At 39.6% G+C, this 20,253-nt stretch overlaps 2 protein-coding genes across 3 annotated transcripts in view; one reads left to right on the top strand and one right to left on the bottom strand.

Annotated features, from left to right (window-relative positions):
- ZNF830 (zinc finger protein 830) overlaps positions 1-13,615 on the top strand; it is a 31,290-nt gene extending 17,675 nt beyond the window's left edge. The window contains exons 7-10 of the mRNA XM_032765586.2: positions 170-233; positions 6,359-6,439; positions 7,757-7,833; positions 10,001-13,615. Of these exons, the coding sequence (XP_032621477.1) occupies positions 170-233; positions 6,359-6,439; positions 7,757-7,833; positions 10,001-10,184 (406 nt within the window). The 3' untranslated portion in view covers positions 10,185-13,615. The remainder of the gene's footprint in view (positions 1-169; positions 234-6,358; positions 6,440-7,756; positions 7,834-10,000) is intronic.
- The window catches only part of LOC116816393 (poly(rC)-binding protein 3-like), a 754,639-nt gene continuing 741,460 nt past the window's right edge, over positions 7,075-20,253 (bottom strand). Inside the window, exon 15 of one of the 2 annotated variants that reach the window (XM_032765583.2) lies at positions 7,075-7,324. In XM_032765583.2, the coding sequence (XP_032621474.1) occupies positions 7,264-7,324 (61 nt within the window). In that variant the 3' untranslated portion in view covers positions 7,075-7,263. Of the gene's footprint in view, positions 7,325-19,230; positions 20,055-20,253 lie in introns of those variants that run through there. The other variant, XM_032765584.2, reaches the window with a different exon arrangement.

Below are 20,253 nucleotides of genomic sequence, written 5' to 3'. Positions count from 1 at the left end.
TTTGTTGAGATTAACATCTGTTGCATGTGGAGAAGAATGCATTTTTTTTACATTTCTAGTTCTTCATCAAAAATATACTCGTCTTTGCTCTTGACATTTATCTGTGGAATTAAAGATCACAGTAATAAGCACTAGATCAAGATAACTGTCTGTTATTTTAACGTTTCAGGAAAGAAAACACTGCAGAAGCTTTACCAGAGGGATTCTTTGATGATCCTGAGGTGGACGCAAAGGTAAGAGATCCTTTTGTTTGTTTTTCTTCAGACTTAAGGCATGGCTACATTTGCATATGTAGAGTGCTTTGAGTTAAATCAGCCTTCGTAGAGCGCAGTGGGGAAAGTGCTGTAGTCTGTCCACACTGACAGCTGACAGCGGACTGGCGTGGCTACATTAGCAGCTCTTGCAATGGCCACAGAGAGCACTGCATTCTGATAGCTATCCCAGCATGCAAGTGGCTGCAGCGCACTTTTCAAATGCGGAGGGAGTGGAATCTGACAGGGAGTGTGTTGTGTGTATGTGAGGGGAGATAAAGTGGGTTTTTGCAGAGCTGAGAGCATGTCGGCATGCTATCTTGTAAGTTCTGATAGCAAAAGACCCCCCCCCTGCCCCGGCCCCTCTCTCATACAGCATTCCACAGTAATGGTTGCTTTGTCTTGGAGCAGATAAGCAGCTAGCTATCAAACGGTGCTTTCAAAGGGCATATCCAAAACAATGAAAAGAGTGGCCACTTGACTTAAGGGAATTATGGGACATTTCCAGAGGCTGATCAGAGTACAGTAATGCAACACCTCGTTCACACTGATGCTGAGGTGCTCCATCGGAGGTGCATCAAACGTTATTCTACTCGCTGAGGTGGGGTACCAGGAGCGCTCTAGCCATGGAGTCAGAGCGCTCTATGTGCCTTGTCAGTGTGGATGGGCAGCGAGCTAGTGCGCCTGGGGCTCCTTTAATGTGCTGTAACTTGCAAGTGTAGCCAAGCCCTTAGTAATACTCAGAGTAGTGGGTGAATCCTTCAGTCCAAAATAAGTGAGGGTGACTAATTAAATGGTTTTGTGTTGATGTATGTGAAAGTATTAGAAGCAAGAGGAAGACAAAGGACAGGGTAGGCCCATTACTCAATGGGGGGGAGGGGAGGAAACAATAACAGAAAATGTGGAAATGGCAGAAGTGCTAAATGAATTTTTTTTTCAGTTTTCACCAAAGAGGTTAATAGCGATTGGACATCTAATATAGTGAATGCCAGTGAAAATGAGGTGGGGTCAGAGGCTAGAATAGGGAAAGAACAAGTTAAAAATTATTTAGACAAGTTAGATGTCTTCAAGTCACCAGAGTTTGATGAAATATCTCCTAGAATATTCAAGGAGCTGACTGAGGAGATATCTGAGCCATTAGTGATTATCTTCAAGTAGCCATGGAAGATAGGAGAGATTCCAGAGGACTGGAAAAGGGCAAATAGTGCCAATCTATAAAAAGGAAAATAAGGACAACCTGGGGAATTTCAGACCAGTCAGCTTAACTTCAGTACTGGGAAAGATAATGGAGCAAATAATTAAGCAATCAGTTTGCAAACACCTACAAGATAATAAGGTGATGAGTAACAGTCAGCATTGATTTGTCAAGAACAAATGGTGCCAAATCAACCTAATAACTTTCTTTGAGAGGGTAACAAGCCTTTTAGATAAGGGAGAAGCGATAGATGTGGTATATCTTGACTCTAGTAAGCCTTTTTATACTGTCTCGCATGACTTTCTCAAAAACAAACTAGATAACTACAACCTAAATGGAACTACTATAAGGTGGGTGCATAACTTGTTGGAAAACTGTTCCCAGAGAGTAGTTATCAGCGGTTCATGGTCAAGTTGGAAGGGGATATCGAGGGAGGGCTCCACAGTTCTGGGTCGCGTTCTGTTCAATATCTTCAATCAATGAGTTAGATAAACGGCAGAGAGAGTACAATTATAAAAGTTTGTGGATGTACCAGCTGAGAGGTTGCAAGTGCTTTGGGCAGGGGTTTTCACCTTTTTTTTCTGAGCCCCCCCCCCAACATGCTATAAAAACCTCCACAGCCTACTGGTGCCATAACAACTGGTTTTTTGCATATAAAGTCCAGGGTCGGCATTAGGGGAGTAGCAAGGAGGGAAATTTCTTGGGGTCCCATTCCGCAGAGGGCAGCGTGAAACTAAGTTGCTCAGGCTTTGGCTACCGCCCTGGATGGTGGGCTTGAGGCCCTGAGCTGCAGTCCCACGTGGTGGGGCTTCAGCTTTCTGCCCTGGGCTCCAGAGAGTCTATCGCCAGCCCTGCATTGCAGACCCCCTGAAACCTGCTTGTGGCCCCCAAGGGGCCCCAGACCCCTGGATGAGAACCACTGCTTTAGAGGATGCAAGGAGATCTGGACAAACTGGAGTAATTGTCTGAAGTAAATAGGATGAAATTCAATAAGGACAAATGCAGAATACTCCACTTAGGAAGAAACAATCAGTTGCACACATACAAAATGGGAACTGGCTGGCTAGGAAGGAGTATTACAGAAAGGGATCTGGGGTTCATCATGGATTACAAGTTAAATAGGAGGGAACAGTGTAACACTGTTGCGGGGAGGGGGGAGCCAACATCATTCTGGGATGTATTAGCAGGAGTGTTATAAGCAAGACATGAGGAGTAATTCTTTGGCTCTACTCCATCTTTTGACTAGGCCTCAGCTGGAGTATTGTGTCCAATTTTGGGCACCACATTTCAGGAAAGACGTGGCCAAATTTGGGGAAAGTTCAGACAAGAGCAACAACAGTGATTAAAGGTCCAGAAAACATGACCTATGAGGGAAGATTGAAAAAAAAAATGGGTTTGTTTAGTCTGGAAAAGAGAAGACTGGAGGGGACATAACAGTTTTCAAGTACATAAAAGGTTATTACAAGGAAGTGGGAGAAGAATTGTTAACCTCTGAGGATAGGACAAGAAATGCAGTGGGCTTAAATTGCAGCAAGGGAAGTTTAGTTTGGACATTAGGAAAAACTTCCAAACTGTCAGGGTGGTTAAGCACTGGAATAAATTGCCTAAGGAGGTTGTGGAGTCTCCATCATTGGAGATTTTTCAGAGCAGGTTAGACAAACACCTGTCAGGGATGGTCTAGATAATACTTAGTCCTGAACTGGGCTAGAGGACCTCTCGAGGTCCCTTCCAGTCCTACAATTCTATGATTCAATGTATATTAATTTAAGGACATGGAAGGGACGATTGCTAACAGTGGGGTTTGAGCATCCTTTCAGACTGAGTTTATTCTTGGCAGTTATTTGCAATACAGCTTTCTCATGGTTTAAAGGGAGTTTTATTGAGGTTAACATGTCTGCTGGATGTTAGGAGTGAAGATCTAAGTAGATTGCTGTGTGATGTACAATACTAGCCCACTCGAACAGGAAGCTAGTTCTCACCCTTTCTTTTTGCTGCCCTAGTACAAAACATTTTTTTGGCTGAGACAGAGGGGTCATGAGAGGTTTGGGGCCAAAATTGCCATAAAAAGTTGAATTCTTGTTCTGGTCCAAATTTGCAACATCTTATATACCAAGTGATGCCCTTATTTTGTATTCACTCATGAAAATAGCATAACTTTCTTTTGCATGTCTTCCAAAAACAATCAATTTTTACATTTGTGCATAAAATTGACTGCAAATTTGACAGCTGTACTCATCTGCGCACACTCATATTTCTTTGTCAAATTGGCAAACCATGAGATGGGCTGGAAATTTTCTGGGAAATTGTTTTTCTTTGAACATGTCTCTGTATTGAGCATGCCTGAGAATTATGAACACTCTTGGTGTGTTGATGATTTTACAACATGGTTTATAAAGCAAATACTTGCAGCCACCGTCTGTCTTAGTGTGAGATGATGCCATAGATGTTTCTAATGTCTCCTTATTACATGCTTGTATGTGCAGAAGAACTATTAATATAACACAGCAATAATGAATGCTGCTAGAAAGCAGCCTCTTGTTTAATTTTTTGTATCCCTCCACAATCCCACTCTGATCTTTACCAGCCTTTTATTCTCTCTGGTGGGATGCTTTCAGCATTGGCCATGCCTCTAGGTATGCTTGCATGTGGCGTGCGTAATAGCTTTCTTCACACACCGAGAAATGAGGATACTTAATTTTGAAGAATATAGTTGAGAAAGGTAATGTATTTTTTGTAAGTGATGAATTGCTCTACTGCAGAAAAGTAATTAGAGAACTTGCTGCTAGAACTGCTGTCACCATGCTTGGCACCTGAGATGTTAGCCTTGAGACTAGGTCCAAACACTGATATCTCAAACTTACATGTATGCTGTTACCTGCCGTAGCACTAGTATCAATGATATATTCCTGCTACTCTACATGAGCCCTGCAGGAGCTGGAAAATGATTAGGAGCTTCATGTTGTCTGCACCAGAATAACGTACATAGTATAATCTGTAGAGTGCTTACAAGTTTGATCTGTGCTTGGGGGAAACTTAAAATAACCATTCATTTTAAAATGAATTCTTTGTGTTGCTGGTGTAGATGAGGTGCTAGGGCTTTGGGCTATTGATAGTGGTGTCTAGAGCTGTGATTCGAGTGATGTGCAAGTGAAAGAGGGGAGAGAGTCCTGCAGGTGATGGATGCTGTGAGCCAGGGACAGTCTGCCAATGCATAGGCAGTGCCAGTTAGTGGTCTCTCTTTGACCCAGGTTCTTAATGCAATTCACAAGCATGTAGGCATTGAAAGGAACTGTTGCTTTATTTGTTCACTGCCAGTGGCACAAAGCTCTTGCTAATCAACTCCTTCCAGTTTAGCTCATATGGAGAGGAGGAGTACCACCACGTTGGTGGCGCTGTAATCTCAGACTCTGTTACAGTGGTTCTAGGCAGGAATCGCAGACAAAATGTTCAGAGATGCTGCCTGTTTTCTGCAATTTTCTCTGGTTTTGTGTGTTTAAAAACACAGCTCTTTGAAATCTAGTATTAATATCAGGGGTTATCAATGCATTTAAATGTTTCATCAGATACACACTTCAAGGAAAAATCATTCTGTCGTATTAGTGTTTGTTTTTTATAAGAAATACAAATAATCATGACTTACAAAAGGTAAAACAACAATACATAACAACAATACATCTATCCATGATAGGAATAACCACAAAACAGAAATATGGAATGATGGAAGTATTATATCTCCCAACATGTAGTTTGCTTTCAGACTCTTCAGTTAATACTATGACTTATTTTATACTGTTGCATATTGTCTAATCAATCAAGAACAAAGCATGTAAATGACTGGTCATTTTACATTATAAGGATTGCCGTATTGGCAAAAGACAGGAATGGATAAAAGGAAAAGAAAGCTAAAGTAGAGAGGAAGCTCCACAAGTTATTTTATTCAAACTGTTTAGTTCCTCTTAACTCCATTACTCATCCCAAAGTAGTGTAGAGTAAAGAATGGTGACCCAGACATTATTAGTCATCAAGCATATGATTCATGTCACAACCTCTGGTGAGAGAACTAATTGTGAGTTTTGGGCGTTTGTTACCATTTTTGATTATTTGGTTCATTTGCTAGGATGCTGTGCTACAAGACTGTGATCACCTACATTCCTCGTGCCCTCCGTGTGGACCCCAAGCCTGTGCACTCCCTTGTGTAGGAAGAGCTAATGTCCCAGCAGACACTACACACCTTTTCTCCCAAATGCAGGCAGATCCTGTTTCTTCATCCCACTTCAGTTCCAGCATTATTTTTGCAGACAATATTCCCACCATTTCTAGAGTCAGTAATTAATGTTCGGTATCATTGGAAAGATTGGATTAGCGGTATTAGTGGCAGATTGCTCTAACAGTTCTTATGCTAGCCCCTAAATTGAAGTATAGGGGCAACAGTCAAGATGGTAATCAAAATTGTGATTTTAAAGGCAGATATCTCAAGAACCACTAAGACTGGGTTGTGCTGCTGTATGCTATTGGACAGACGGGGATTCACAAACTATAATTCCATGCAGTGGTAACTGGACATTGAAAACAGTCAGAAATAGAGGCTATCATATTACCAGATAGGCCAGGTTGCTTTCAGCATCCCAAATATCTTGTGCCATCCATTTGTGGTTAGCTGCTTTCCCTCAATATTGTAATCATACATTTTGTACAGGCAGTTGTTTTCCATTTAGGTCTAGAATCAGATTTTTTTCTCCAAAATCATGAAAGGTGACTGTTTATTGGCATGATTTGAGCCAAAGCATTTACTTGCTGTCAAAACTTTCTTAGTAAATATCAGAATATAAGTTCTGTTTCTCCTATTGGTTTTGGAATGCCAGTGAGAACATTAGGCAGTTGCTAAAGAAGTTTGGTTTTTCACATTCACTAGGTGCGAAAGGTTGATGCTCCGAAGGATCAGCTGGACAAAGAATGGGACGAATTTCAGAAGGCGATGCGACAAGTCAACACGGTAAGTGATGGAATCTATCTTTATTGCTTCTAAATACGATACATAATTGGAAAAACAGCCATTTCATGCAGCTTGGCAGAGTGAGTGACTTACTGTATTTGTTGACTGCTTGTCACAATGCAATGTGCAGTTAAACACACTTTACAGCTGAGTGAAAGGTCCCTGCATTTTACACTCAAGGAAAAGTTAAGTGGAATGAGCGTTTGATGACAAACATATCTAATTAAATACGCTAGGCTGGATTTAAGTGAGATAGCAGGCACACCTTGACAGTTTCCCATCTGCAGGCAATGGACCATATTCCTAGCGGCTGGTTCAGAAAAGTTGCCTATAGAAACATTTAATTTTAAAACTGAAAATTACACGTCTCTCTAAACATCTTAACCCCTGTAAAAGCTACAAGAGTGTTTGTGGTGAATTTAAACTTGACAAAAAACACCCCTAAAATTGGGAATATTTTAGAGGAATTTACACAGAACACATCCTGATTGGCCCCAGTTTTTTCTGTATCCTAATTTCCTATTACTTAAGGTTGCATGAAACCTTGTATCAGAGTCAGATTTTACACTGCCCTGATGTGCACTGTACAGAACATTGTGGTAGATACTTGGTATTCTCACTTGCTGCCTTTTTAATGTTTTTAAATTCTTGAATTGAAAATAATTGATCATAGATAACTGGTAAGAAACTAGTACAGAACAATTTATCGTTACTTGTTAAAGCAGTACTATACAGTAAACTTTCATACAAAAACTAATAGTGGATACATTTTGTTAACATTAACCATTTAAGCAATTCTTCAGCATAGGAAGGAATCTTCTCAGTTATGCGTGGACCATTGGTTGCATAGCCTCTCCCAGACATTCAGATTTGAGAAAGTATATGCTGAAAAAAATAACAGGTTAGAAATACATTGGAATCAAGTGGGTATAGTTAATACTTCTAACAGGCTTACTGTACGTAATTGGTACACACCAAATGTTGGTGTATGTGGTTTGTTGCATCGTAAGCCTTTTGATGGATGTATTTGGCTTTATATTCTGTTTCAAAACAATTTTTAATATTGAACTAAATTCAAAAGGAGAAGGAGCTAGACTGTTTAGGCATTTCATTCTGTCCTTTTCACTGAACTTTAGCCCAAGTCACACAGACTTTGCCTGTATATCCCGTTAACATATCTCTTAGAGGAGGAAAGGTCTACATAGGATTGTGACTTTGTTACAGCATACTTTAATCTCTTGCTTTTAGTTTCCAGTATGCTCTTTTACTGGAAAAAATCAAATGGGGCTAAACTTATGCACAGCTTTTCTGGTTTAGATTTCAGAAGCAATAGTGGCAGAAGAGGATGAGGAGGGACGTTTGGATCGTCAGATTGGAGAAATTGATGAGCAGATGTAAGTAGATGAGTCTTTATCAAACTTTGCTTTCTGCTCCTCCCCCCGNCCCGAAAATGGGTATATATGTGATAAGACTCTGAATGCATGAAGTTTCATTTGTGAACTGCCATGGCAATGCTTTTAAATATTCACTGATCAAAGAGTTTGAATTTAAATAACAGTCTTCCTGACAATGAAATTTTTAATACAATGATTCATTTGGGCAGCAGCACTATATGGTGTTTACTAAGACAGACTGCACTGGGAGCTCTGAAAACAGTAGGTAAGGGCAGAGGCATGCCCAATAAACTATAGGAACAAGGTTCATTTTTTCCTACGCTCCATCTGTGGCTACTGCATCATGTAGAACTCCAGTGAACTGACTATATTTGATAACCGTACTCTTAAGCAGCTTTTAGTAGACTGAACAAAAAATTACGAACATCATTTTCATGTCTTAATTCTTGGTGACTACCTGGGCCCTTGGTTCTCATGACAATTATTTGAAAATGTTTGCTGAATGATGTACCTTATCATGTGAATCCTCACTAGCTGCAATGTTCCATTGAAACAGGTGGACACACATTAGTCTAAGCTTCAGCAAGATCAATGAATACAGTTGTTTTGCGTTACATGTACAATTCACGACAAAGCTATTGATTGAAAGCAAAGGAAAAAGATGTGTGTTTGATTTTGTTTGTTAAAAACTAGCAACCATCTTTCAGTGAAAAGGAGATGTTCACACTGAAGCAATAGTTAACCAGTGTGGCAGAGTTAGAAGCTACTTAGATGGTATTAATGATAATCTCAAAATCAAGTTGCTTCAACAGTGATCTTGTAATTCTGGAGAGAGCTTTGACTAAGAGCCTGAAGGTGTTTAAACAGTCCCTTGTACCATCACAGTTTAAAATCTCGTGATTACATGGGACCAAACTGAGGAATTTGTAGGTAGCTGCGAAGGTTATTGCTATTGATAATTTATTTTATCTGAAGTAGAAGTCCATGTGGCCAGACTTTTAGCTTCATGTTATATTTAGAATAGCATATTTGAATGCAGGTAATGTTCTAATAGCCAGTGAAGCTTTTTGGAAGCTGTCGTATTTTCTAGAGCAACTCTTTAAATGGAGTACATCTTCAGTGCTGGGTGGGAGTGCCTCCTGTGAAGCATCTTAGACGTTTTGTGTTCAGTTCCAGAAGCCTGTCTTGGAGTGTGCGTTCCAGTGGGCTTTCAAAATTGGTAATACAACTGATTGTTGAGAAATGGCCATTGTGGTTCACTCCTCAGCATCAATCCAAACTAACCTGGTAAAGCTGGTGAAATACAGTTTGTGGAGTGGAAGGTCAACTGCCCTTTAAAACTGATGGTATTCTAGATCAAATGAAGTATCACAAAGTGCAGTTATACTCTGCCAGTAACTCTCTAAACATGACATTATGGTGTTCAATGGCCGATTCCATGATTAGGATCCAGTTTTAAGCTCTTTTCTGTGTATTGAATCTACAGGGCTAATAGGAATGACAAGAAGTAAAAAACTTATTGAAATCAAGTAAGCAGAATTTGGTATTTGCAAGGAACAGATCCTGTTCACTAGTAAGAGTTATCATTTTTACATAGTTATTTTTCAGAGTCAAACTGCACTTTAAAGCAAATGCAAAATCTGATGGCCAACCACAAGTTCTTTTAAGATGGTAAAGTGCCAGGGCTACAACACTTGTCAGGCTTCCATTTAAATGTACTACTTCTGTGTGTCATAACGGATAGCAATAAAAATCCATGTTCTCTCCTTTCTACCTCAGGTGAAATAACATCTTAGACAAAAATTGAAAAGACTGGTTTGAGCTTTCCTTCTCTACAGAATTTGACCAAGTGGTTTCATATTTTTGATATTTTTTTAATCAAATTGTCACAGGATTGTGATTTGATCTGTTGTTGTTTTTGACATCTTTGTAAGAGAAGCTATGACCAAGGGACTCCACTTTTTCATTCTGCTTCCACAGGACTACAGCAAAATGTTAAATAATCATATGGGTCTATTGTGAAAGACTTATTTGAATTTTAATGTTTGTTTGTCTTTCAGGTTTTTTGACAGAAGGAGACGCATTCCCAGTATTGTGGGAAAATCAGTTTTCTTTTTTAATTGGCAAAGTCCATAAATGTTAACTAACTCTTTTTACCTTTCTACAGTGAATGTTACCGCCGTGTTGAGCTGCTGCGTAACCGCCAGGATGTAATGAAAGATAAATTTAAGGAAGCCATGAGATTAAGAGCAACCCAGGAGAAAGAGGATGAGGATATTGGTAGTGAAGATGAAGGAGAATTGCAGGATTTGCTGTCTCAAGATTGGAGAGTGAAAGGGGCTTTGTTGTAGCATTTCAGTGGCATACTCAGTATTCTGTTGATCTGTGGTATTACTTTTTATCAGAAGACTTTTTTGTTAAAATATTTATTTTTAAGAAGGATCTTGCAGATACTATTGAGGTTAACTGTAAAAAATGTCTGTATCTCTGTAGGTCTGAAATGGAGTATTTTGTGTAAAGATTATACATTGTAAATGTTTTACAAGTTTGAATATAACTTTCCTATTAAAATTATTATAATTTCCTACTAAAATTATTTTAATAAGCAAGTAATTTTATAGTCAACATAGACTTCTGGAAGTGTGACACATACTAAGTCAGTGCTTTGAGTTGTCCTGTGCTGTAGTTCATACCAGCCAGTGTATAGTGTCCTTTCAGATAGGAAACTCAGCTTTATCCACTACGTTTTAGAAGTTACTAGTAAAATGTAGCGTGTTGGTCATCCAATGTTTTACTCTTTCATATGTAAAAGACCTAAGAATCCAGAAACATTGAGCAACAGATTGTGGAGAAGTGGTAATACTCTGATCTCCTGCCATGCTACACTGGGCATGCATGTTGCAGAAGATTGTGTTGGACTCAAATCTGTTTTTGTTAATGCAGTTACAGACTGGAACATGTGTGAAAACTTGAGCAGAGGGATGAAATGGGTATGCAACTTCGAGCACTGCACTGGAAACCTAGGTGGCATTGGAAGAATAACTTCAAAATAAACCTCATTTATTTTAGTTGTAAATATTGGAAGCTTTCAAGGGAGCCTTGGAATTCTGTTTTTTCTCTCAAGAGTGCAAATGGGTAAATAACATTTTAAAGTTAAGAACCAGTGAACAGGACAAAATTGAGGTAACACAAAAGGGGAGCAAAAAATGTACTGAGATTCAGTATGTACTGGCTAAATTAGAGCCAGATTCTATTTTTTAAAAAATCATATGCTCTTTGAGCTTTGCAAGCCCCCAAAGCCCTCAGATTTACTGAGGTAGCAGGAACTTCTGAAAATCTGTATGGATTTTTCAGTTCGGTCCCAAGAAGTAGAGTTGTGGAAAGACAGTTTATTTTTTTTTTACCTCAGGTTTTGGAAAAGGTTTATGTTTTGAAATATATTACAAGGTTGGTTTTGAGAGGAAGAAAAAAAGGAATAGAATAATCTTACCACAAAATTAATTCAAGTCAGTCTGGGTACAGGTTATATCTACTGATCATCATAGTGTTTTATTAAGGGAAAAAATATTATTGCTCACTAACGGTAGATGTCACTTTTGTAGCAACTGTCACAGTGAACATTCTGTGTGAGAACTGTTACCAGATTCTCTTGACTCTACTTTACTTCTCCTACTTTACATATTCCAGCCATGTGTTTATAACAAAGTTGTGAAAAGTAAAATTCATACAGTGCTTAACAGAACAATAGATCACTGTGTTCTGACCACATATACTGGCCTGCATGCTTGATATTTTTTGCTCAATTTTGTAATAAGTACAAAAAACAAGCACAACCGATACTTCTAAAAAAATTTCAAGTATAACTTTGCAACTAATGATCTGTCATTGGTAATATCCAGAAATTTGGCAAAAATGGTTTCCAAGTGTCACTAACTTATAAATAGAAACATTCAAAAACTAGAAGAACAAATCTTGACCAGCGTGGCAAGTTACTGATTTAACTGGCAAAGAATAAACATGGCAGTATATTACTACTTTGAATTTCAGTATTACTGGATGCGTATCATACTGCAATGAGTGAAATAGTGAGAGTAGCTCCCCTCTTGTTTAGGAATGAAAGTTCCTGCTCAGAAAGATGGAGGTAATGGGAATGATTGTTTAATGACTGGCAATCTTGCTATTTTCTGTAAAATACAGTTTCCTTCATTTTCCATAAATTCTGGGAAGTTTCTGATGTACAGTTTTCCCACTGCATACTCTTTCCCCCAACCTCCCCACTAGTCCACCAAGGAGAGCTGCACAGCCTCTTAATTCTGATATTAGAGAGACAAGGTGGGTGAGATAATATCTTTAATTGAACCAACTTCTCTTTGGTGAGAGACATAAACTTTTGAGCTTACAAGGAGCTCTTCTTCAGATCTGGAAAACTTAATCAGTATCAGTTAAATATAAGGTGGAACAGATTGAGCATAAATAGTTAACAAGGATTTCAAGGGACCATTGAAAGGTTAACTATTTATGCTCAACAATCTATTCCACCTTATATTTAACTGTGGTACTCTGATTAAGGCCTGGTCTGCACTACAGTTAGGTTGACATAAGCTATTTTGTGCTGGCCTAACTCTAAGTGTTTACTGCACTAAAATGTAGCTCCCACTGATGTAACTCTCCCACTACATCAATTTAGGCCTTTTCTACAGTACTACGGTAAGTCAACCAAAGTTACGCTACTCCAGCTACATTAATAATGTAGCTGAAGATGACGTAGCTTAGGTCAACTTACTGCAGCGTGCACTGTGCTGCATCAACGAAAGACACTCTCCTGTCGACTTAATCATCATCTTGTGGAGAACCAGAGTTGATAGGGAGTGCTCTGTGGTCGATTTAGTGGGTCTGCACTAGACCCACTAAATCAATCCCTGCTGCATCGATCACAGCAGTATCGATCCCTGGTAAGTGTAGATATGGCATCAATAACTGCACCTCCACGAGAGGCATGGAGTTTAGGCTAATGTAGTTAGGTTGATGCAGTGTCAGTGTAGTCATTGCATTGCTTACATTGACTGTTACTGCCTTCCAGAAGCTGTGCCACAAGGTCCCACAGTGACAGTTAAATTGGTGCAAGGGCTCCTGGTGAGGACGTGCACCACCAACACATGCAAAAGTGATTTAATTACTGCAGTGGCTGTACTTCAACATAATTTAGGTTGACTTGCTGTCATTTTGTAGTGTAGACTTTCCCTAAGTTTTCCAGACCTGAAGAGCTCTGTGTAGCTCAAAAGCTTGTCTCTCTCACTAACAGATATTGTTCCAATAAAAGATATTACTTCCTCTCTGTAATATCCTGGGACTGACATGGGTACAACACTGCATATTTCTAATATGTTGATACTTACCAGAAGTAGGTTGAAGCCAGCACACCAGTTTCTGGTTGTCTTGTGTTTAGACAACCAGAAACTTTTGTATGTCCTCTTTAGTTCCCTCAGTGGGATCTAGTATGTTTCCAAGGACTGATTTGATTAAGGGCCAGATTTGTCATTGGTCTTAACATTCTGATCAGAGAAAGTGGAACAGACATGGCTGATTCTAAGGACAGAGTGTATAAAGAGACATGAATGTACACTTCATTTTTATAACTGAAATTATTTTGCATGTCTAACTTTATAATTTTGTGGGCTTCAGTTTTCTTTTTGTGCATGTTTGAAGAATATTTCTTTTTACTGTATGTGTGAGGAATTGGGAAGGGAAATGAACATTAAAAAACAGTACAGCTGGCAAAGTCTCTCTCATCTTCATGACTGTTTAATTGGGGGAAGCTAGAGAGTCAGTATTTACCTTTGGAATCGGAATACTGTATCTTAATGCAATCTTGTAAATTGTTCTTTTAGAATAAACCCACTTTCCCATCCTTGTTAGCGATCAGATCTAGAAGATTAGTGCACTTAGACCAAGGATATTAACTAAACTAATTATCATCTTTTGGGTATTATGAATGCTTGGCAAGCCTGTCTGGTCAGCCAAAGGAATGTTCTAACTAATCCCTCTTTGTTTCTTAATGTTGTATGAATTTCCTCCTCTTTAAGTAACAGATAATGAGCCAATCAATGCCATCATGCATAGTGACAGACTGAAATTGCTGCTGTATTTGACAGCATTGATTCCTATTGATTTTCCATTTAGAAATGAAAATAGGCCAGTATGTCTTTTTCTTGAAAGGACAGTCTCTTAGGAGATCCATCATTCATAGAAACAATTGCCATACAAGACAAAATTCTCAAGGAAAATCAGAGGACAAGAGAAGTTGTCCAGTACTTCATAGCTTAGTCAGAAAGCTTCTATTGTGGTGATGCTAACAGTGACCTCACTGGCTCTGTCCTCTGTAACTGGAATGTTTGCCTTGCTGGCACACTCATAGATAGAAATCAAACGTCCTTTTCAGCAGAGCCTTGTATCAGAAGTGGCCTTGAGGGCTCTTGGGCGAAGATAACTCTCCCAACTTACCAAGCTGTAAAGCTGATGCAATAATGAAAAGTATCTGGGAAGACAACCAGCACAATTTACGAGTTTGCTTTACTCGCACCTTTAGAGAGGCACCATTTTATGAGTAACCTCTTTGCTGCTACACTGTAAGTCGTACAGTTCCAGGTCATGATTATTCAAAGGGAGGCCGTGTAGGGGTTTCGAGCCTATTGCTTTCCTGACGCAACTTAAGTTTAGAACTTGAAGGAGCTCCAGGAACTAACCCTGTCTAACCAAAATCATGTGTTTCACTTGGGCAGTGAAATAGACTATTTCAGCTGTGTGTAGAGAGATGTGTGAGCTCCATTCCATGTCTGAATAACACTAAAAAAGGGGGAAGCATGATATGGGTAATCAGTAGTAATATTTGGATTGTGGCGATGCCTCCAGCCCCAGTACAGGATTTGGGGCCCATTGTTCTTGGCACTGTCTCTATGTATATTCATGAATGCACACAAGAAAAGTCATCCCTACTCCAAAAGAGCTTACAATCTAAGACTCTATTGTACTAACAAAGGCCTCTTCTCTAGAATAATACATATAATTTTCTGTCTTGTTATGTAGTCATGGAAAGTGGGAAAAGTAAAATAAAGGTCCAACTTTTTTGGTATGGTCAAAATGAGAACCCAGCCTCTGCTCAGGATGTGCCAGACACTGCCTCATCTCATTCCCGTGTAGTTTGCCTGCAAGTTCATCTTCTCAGGAACTGAGGGTTGAGTTAAAACAGCAGCTTTAATGAGAGCCTGGTAGTTTACTACTGCTATTAATGCTCTCCAGGCTTGAACAGGTTTTTTCCCCAGTTGACACCAATCCTTTTATCATAAAGGAATATTTCCGTTGGAAATATCATTGAAAACATAGTGACTTAATTCTAACTAAATTTTAAAAAACATTGTGTCAAAACAATGACTTGACTGTTTTTGATACTTTTCTCCTTTTTTTTTTTTTTTACTAAAAATAGTTGTTGAATTAGCAAATAGTTTTGGTCAACCCAATATTGTATTTTTCAGCAAATAAACAGTTAGCCTGAAATATTTTGCCTAGCTCTGCTATGGAGTAATGGGAAATGTTTATTTTACCACATTGAATTCTTGTATAACGTCTTATACATTTTCCAGGGTGCAAAAACCTACAATGTTACAATTAACAGCTCTGTTTTAGAAACTTTGGACTTAGGTTAAAAATACAATTTTCTCAGTGAGGATGTTGGTATAAATGGAGTACAGTGGCAAATAAGATTATTACTCAGGAAAAGATTGAAATGCATTGGTAGATCTGCGTGGAGAAACTTTCCCAGCATCTGCATGCATTTAATTTTCCATGAATCACTTCTATATTCATTTTTCACATTCATGAAAATGGACCTCACTTACGTATTGGTGCGGGAAAGAAATGTGGGCATCAAAGGATGAAATTAGTGATGAACTGACAGAGACGCTACTGAAAGTCATTGTGGGAAGAAAATAAGTGGGGATTAAAGCAATTTACAGAAGAGTTCTAGCTTCAGTCTATAAATGGTTATTGTGTAGGAAAGTCTTGTATGTAGTCTACACTGATGGGAAGAGAGATCCCAAAGTTGCTGACGAGCCTACCTCAGACTCAACCGATGGAAGAATTGTTGTTAGAGCCATACCTAAAGAAAGTTAAGTAAGAATGGTACTGTACTGTGGAGCTAGTTACTTCAAGGCAAAGTTTAACTAATTTGTATCATTGATTGTATAGATAATATAGACCTCTCAAACATATGGCAGTGGATTTTTTTTAAATAAATTTTTCAGCTGAAGTCTGCTGTTCATTATAGCATTGTGCTAGTAATATAATGAAGGAATAGATTTCTAAATTACAGCTGGAGTCAAATTTTTCACAATTAAATGAAATTTCCAGCTCAGATTAACAGGGGAGGGGTTTAGGAAGGATGGCTTAAAAAAAATCAGTGTGGCCGATTTTAAGTTACTGCGTCTGCAATAAAACATTCTATTCAACTTTTAATACAAGTTCCAGTTCATTAGTTTTTAAATTAGCCTGGATTTCAAACTTCAGGCGTGCCATGTATGTATCTTGAATGAGTAATCCTTGCTTTGTAATTTCAAAGATGCTGATGGAAGTCCCATTGAAAGTCAATTAGAGTAGCGTGCCTAGCACCCAAAGGTGCCTTTCAAAACATCTACAGGGAGGTTTTCAAACAAGACAAATGTTCAGATGTTTGGGAGTGAAAAAATGGCAGAGTGCTATCTTCAGAAGCAGGAGGACTCATCGTGGTGAGTTTCTCTCAACTTTTCACAGGCAGGAGGAGGCTGTGGGAAGCTGTCACAAGCCAGTCTACAGAGCAAGAGTTGGTAATTTTAACACAAAACACTTCCGTAATTTAAATAAAGGGCGCTGACTGAAACACCCAAACACACAGGACCCTGGGAATCAACCTACCCACCACAAATAAAAGGCTGGTGCTGTCCATGCCCAAATCTGAACCTTGCAGTTCCAGGCATATTAGGTATTTCTAACTCAATTCTGAGACCAGTAAGCTCCTCCTTGCTTGCTGACTTGCAACAAAGCTACCAAAAAGAAGCCCTAGATTACTTTCACTGTGCTTAAGTATTGTGCCTTTCAAAACCTCAGTTTTCCCCAGCCATAACATGACTGATGATACTGACAGCTTTTGCGATTCAGTGCTGAAAAATGATCTGTAAAAGCTACGCATTAACACACAGGGCACTGCCCAGTGAAGGCTTTCTTTTAACACGTCACAGTATGGGGTGCAGAAGCTGATGCCAACAGCACATGTGCAATATGGGCTGGTCCCTAGGACATTTAACATGCTTTGCGAACATGAAAGCATTATGAATGTTAGCAAACCAGAAAGAGGTTATTTGGCCCAGCATAGCTGCCCTTTTTGCTTTAGCGAGTGCATGAAGCTACACTGCTGCCTGACCTAACTTACACTCTTTGTAGCTTATAACAACAATCGTTTGGTAAACTGAAGCTGCAATATTAGTGCTGACTAGAGTGTTTTACAAAAACAAACAAAAACTGAAATAGTTGCAATGTAAATTATTCCTGTGTAAATGCCTCACCAACCACCTCCCTAGCATAAAAGTGCTTTCATCTCATTAAAGCAGAGAGCAGTGCATCTTTTGCAAGTGTCTTGTGTTCATGGTTTTATATTGCTGCATCTGACTAGTTTGCCTTTCTCTGTGTGTGTGCGGGGGGTCCCCTTCTCCCATATCATCCCTTGTGGTTTGCTGCTCCTCTTCCTCCCCACCATTTGAATGATGTCATTGCTCCCATCACATGTTATCTGGCCTAGATTGTAAACTTGGGGGCAGCGCTCAGGTCTTCTTCTCTCGGCAAAGCACCATACACACTGATGCTGTCTAGGTAACATCCATAGGTCAATTTGTCTAGTCCCACGTTTACGCCACTGCCTTGCCATTGCCTCTGCTGAAATCAAGCCTCAAGTGCCTCTTTTGGTTAGTGTTCCTCTGCCCGCCCCCATGTCCCAGCACTCTGGACGCTGCATGCTGCTGCTCACTTTGCGTTACACATGCACAAGTGTGACCATATAACCCATCCTTCTCAGCCAGCATCACTAATGTCTAGCCAGAATGTCTCCTCTTGTTTTTAAAAACCTGTCATGCTCAGTCCCCTGCTTTTCACCAACCCAGGCTGTCGCCACTCCAGCTATGCGCCCCACAGGGCCCACCACTGGTTTAGCACAGCCCACGGTGGAGCGCTCCTGCCCTTTGGCACAGTCTCCCTGTAGCGTTCCACTTTGTCAAACTTGCTTTTGGTTTTAAGCCTATGTGTGATAAACCCCTTTTTGCCCTTGCTTAGGCTGCTTCATTTCTCATTCCATTCTCCCCCTGCCCCATTCAGTATGAAGCCTATAATTGTATTTGTTATGGTGCTTGGGCAGTGTTTATCATATAAATGAAAATTCCTCGTAGTACCATGATGGACAGTCCTCGCCCACTCAGCATTTGGCACTGGCGCTATGTACTTATACCATGCTGGATGTCAAGAGAAATGTCCAGTGGCACTTGAAAGAACAAGAACTTAGAGGTTATTTCTAGTAAAGAAACTTCAACTCGCCTTATTTAAAGCATAACATTATTTACGACAAGTCTTACCATAACATACATCTTATCAGGGACAGCAAAATGTGCCTACAGGTTTGAAAGGATAGCTGGGGCTAGCTCCAGGAAGGCAGCACCTTGACACCTTTTCAAGGCACTGAGGCAGAAACATGCATCTTATGGGCCTGCCCTTGCACCATTTACTGTTTAACCAAATTCAGTAAGAGTACTTGCCTGAGCTAGCGGTGTTGGGATTCATCATCTGATTTGGATACATACTGGTTCATATTACTTGCACGCACTGCAAAACCACAGTGTCACCAAAGCATGAAAAGGTTGCAAATGCCTACAGGAAAGGTGGCCAGCGTGCAGCCCACAACATTAGGAGTCATCATAGCGAGCATTGGCTACCTTTTATATAAAGGAATAGCCCATCATGGAGGCGACAGGTGTCAGCTTGCAGCACTCAAATAGGAGACTGGATGGGTCAAGGAGCTTTGCATGATGCAATTAGTAGTTTCTATGGGCCCAGTCTCTGTATGAAAGACAAGATTTACTACATATTTCTGATTGACTCTGGCCCTTGGTTTGCTGGCACATTTCCAATGCAGCCCTCAGGTGGATAAAGTTTGGGCATCTCTGCCCCCAAAGCAATGTGCAGTGTTGTAAGCAATAGAGGCATGAAACCAACAAAGGCTGTTCACAATACCAGAATCAGTACCTGGCTGTGGTTGCTTTTCTCCCCTGACTGATCGAAAAATCAATCCTGGCCTTAAATGAGAACTAGGGGTGGGGAGTGCTTCTTATTATGGCCCAAATGCTGCCACCTCCAGTCCTTTAATTTACTCCACATATAGCCCTATTAAAGCCACAGGGAATTATTTGCAGAGTAAAGCACTACCCAATATAATCTGTGACAGAACTCGGTCCCATGTAATCATATTTGTAAATGCTTTAAAAAATGAGCTACCAGGATTGTCTAGTGGCCTGTGTAAAACTGCAGCTTGTTATGCTGCTACCAAAGGAGCACTGGGGCCTTACACGTGATGATATTAACCCTTTAATCCTTAATGAAAACAAGCCATTTGTCTATGGGATTATTTTGAGAAGCCATTTCTAAATGCGATAATTGTCAACCTGGTTACCAAAGAACACATTTAGAGCAACACAAAAGTTGTATGCAAAAAGCTACCATGTGGTTTTAAAGCAGGAAAAAAATTTATTTATAAAAAGTCTCATTTAATTTACTGCCAAGTCTATCATTGAATACAGTGAGTTAGAACACTAATAGCCCATGCTTTTATACACACTAGGCAAAGCATGAACATCAACAAAAATTAACTCTCCCAAAATTTGCTCTATGGTATGAGCCACAACAGTGTTCAAGTGGAACAGTAATGAAAGCAACACAGGAGTTAGGAAGCACAGTTGCTTAAAGAGTAAAAGAAGTATTTATTTTGATGTCTCAGAATAATAAGAAAGTTAGAAATGGCAGAAATTCCTCTGTAGATTAGTCCATAGAAATCATTGTCTCATGGGGCTTTGGAAAAGTCCTGTCTGGTGGCTAATGTACTAGGGCATGATGAGATACGTTACAGAGCCCCCAGGCCAGTAACTTCTGAAGACAGCCTAAAATGTAGGAACAAAAATGAGGAGAAAAAGAAAAAAAAAAAGAAAAAAAAATCTTCTCACCATTAAAAAAATTACACTTGAGTACAACCAGCATAGAACAGCATTTCAGTGCAGGCAAGTTTTCTCACATTTTTTACTTCAGTTACTAAAACAGTTACAATAGTCCAGAACAATTTTACAGCAATTTTCTAGAGCT

Source organism: Chelonoidis abingdonii, chromosome 2 (assembly GCF_003597395.2).
Source record: "Chelonoidis abingdonii isolate Lonesome George chromosome 2, CheloAbing_2.0, whole genome shotgun sequence".
Classification (NCBI taxonomy): domain Eukaryota; kingdom Metazoa; phylum Chordata; order Testudines; family Testudinidae; genus Chelonoidis; species Chelonoidis abingdonii.
Note: the sequence above shows the minus strand (reverse complement) of the source record. Positions and strands in the feature narration are given on the sequence as shown.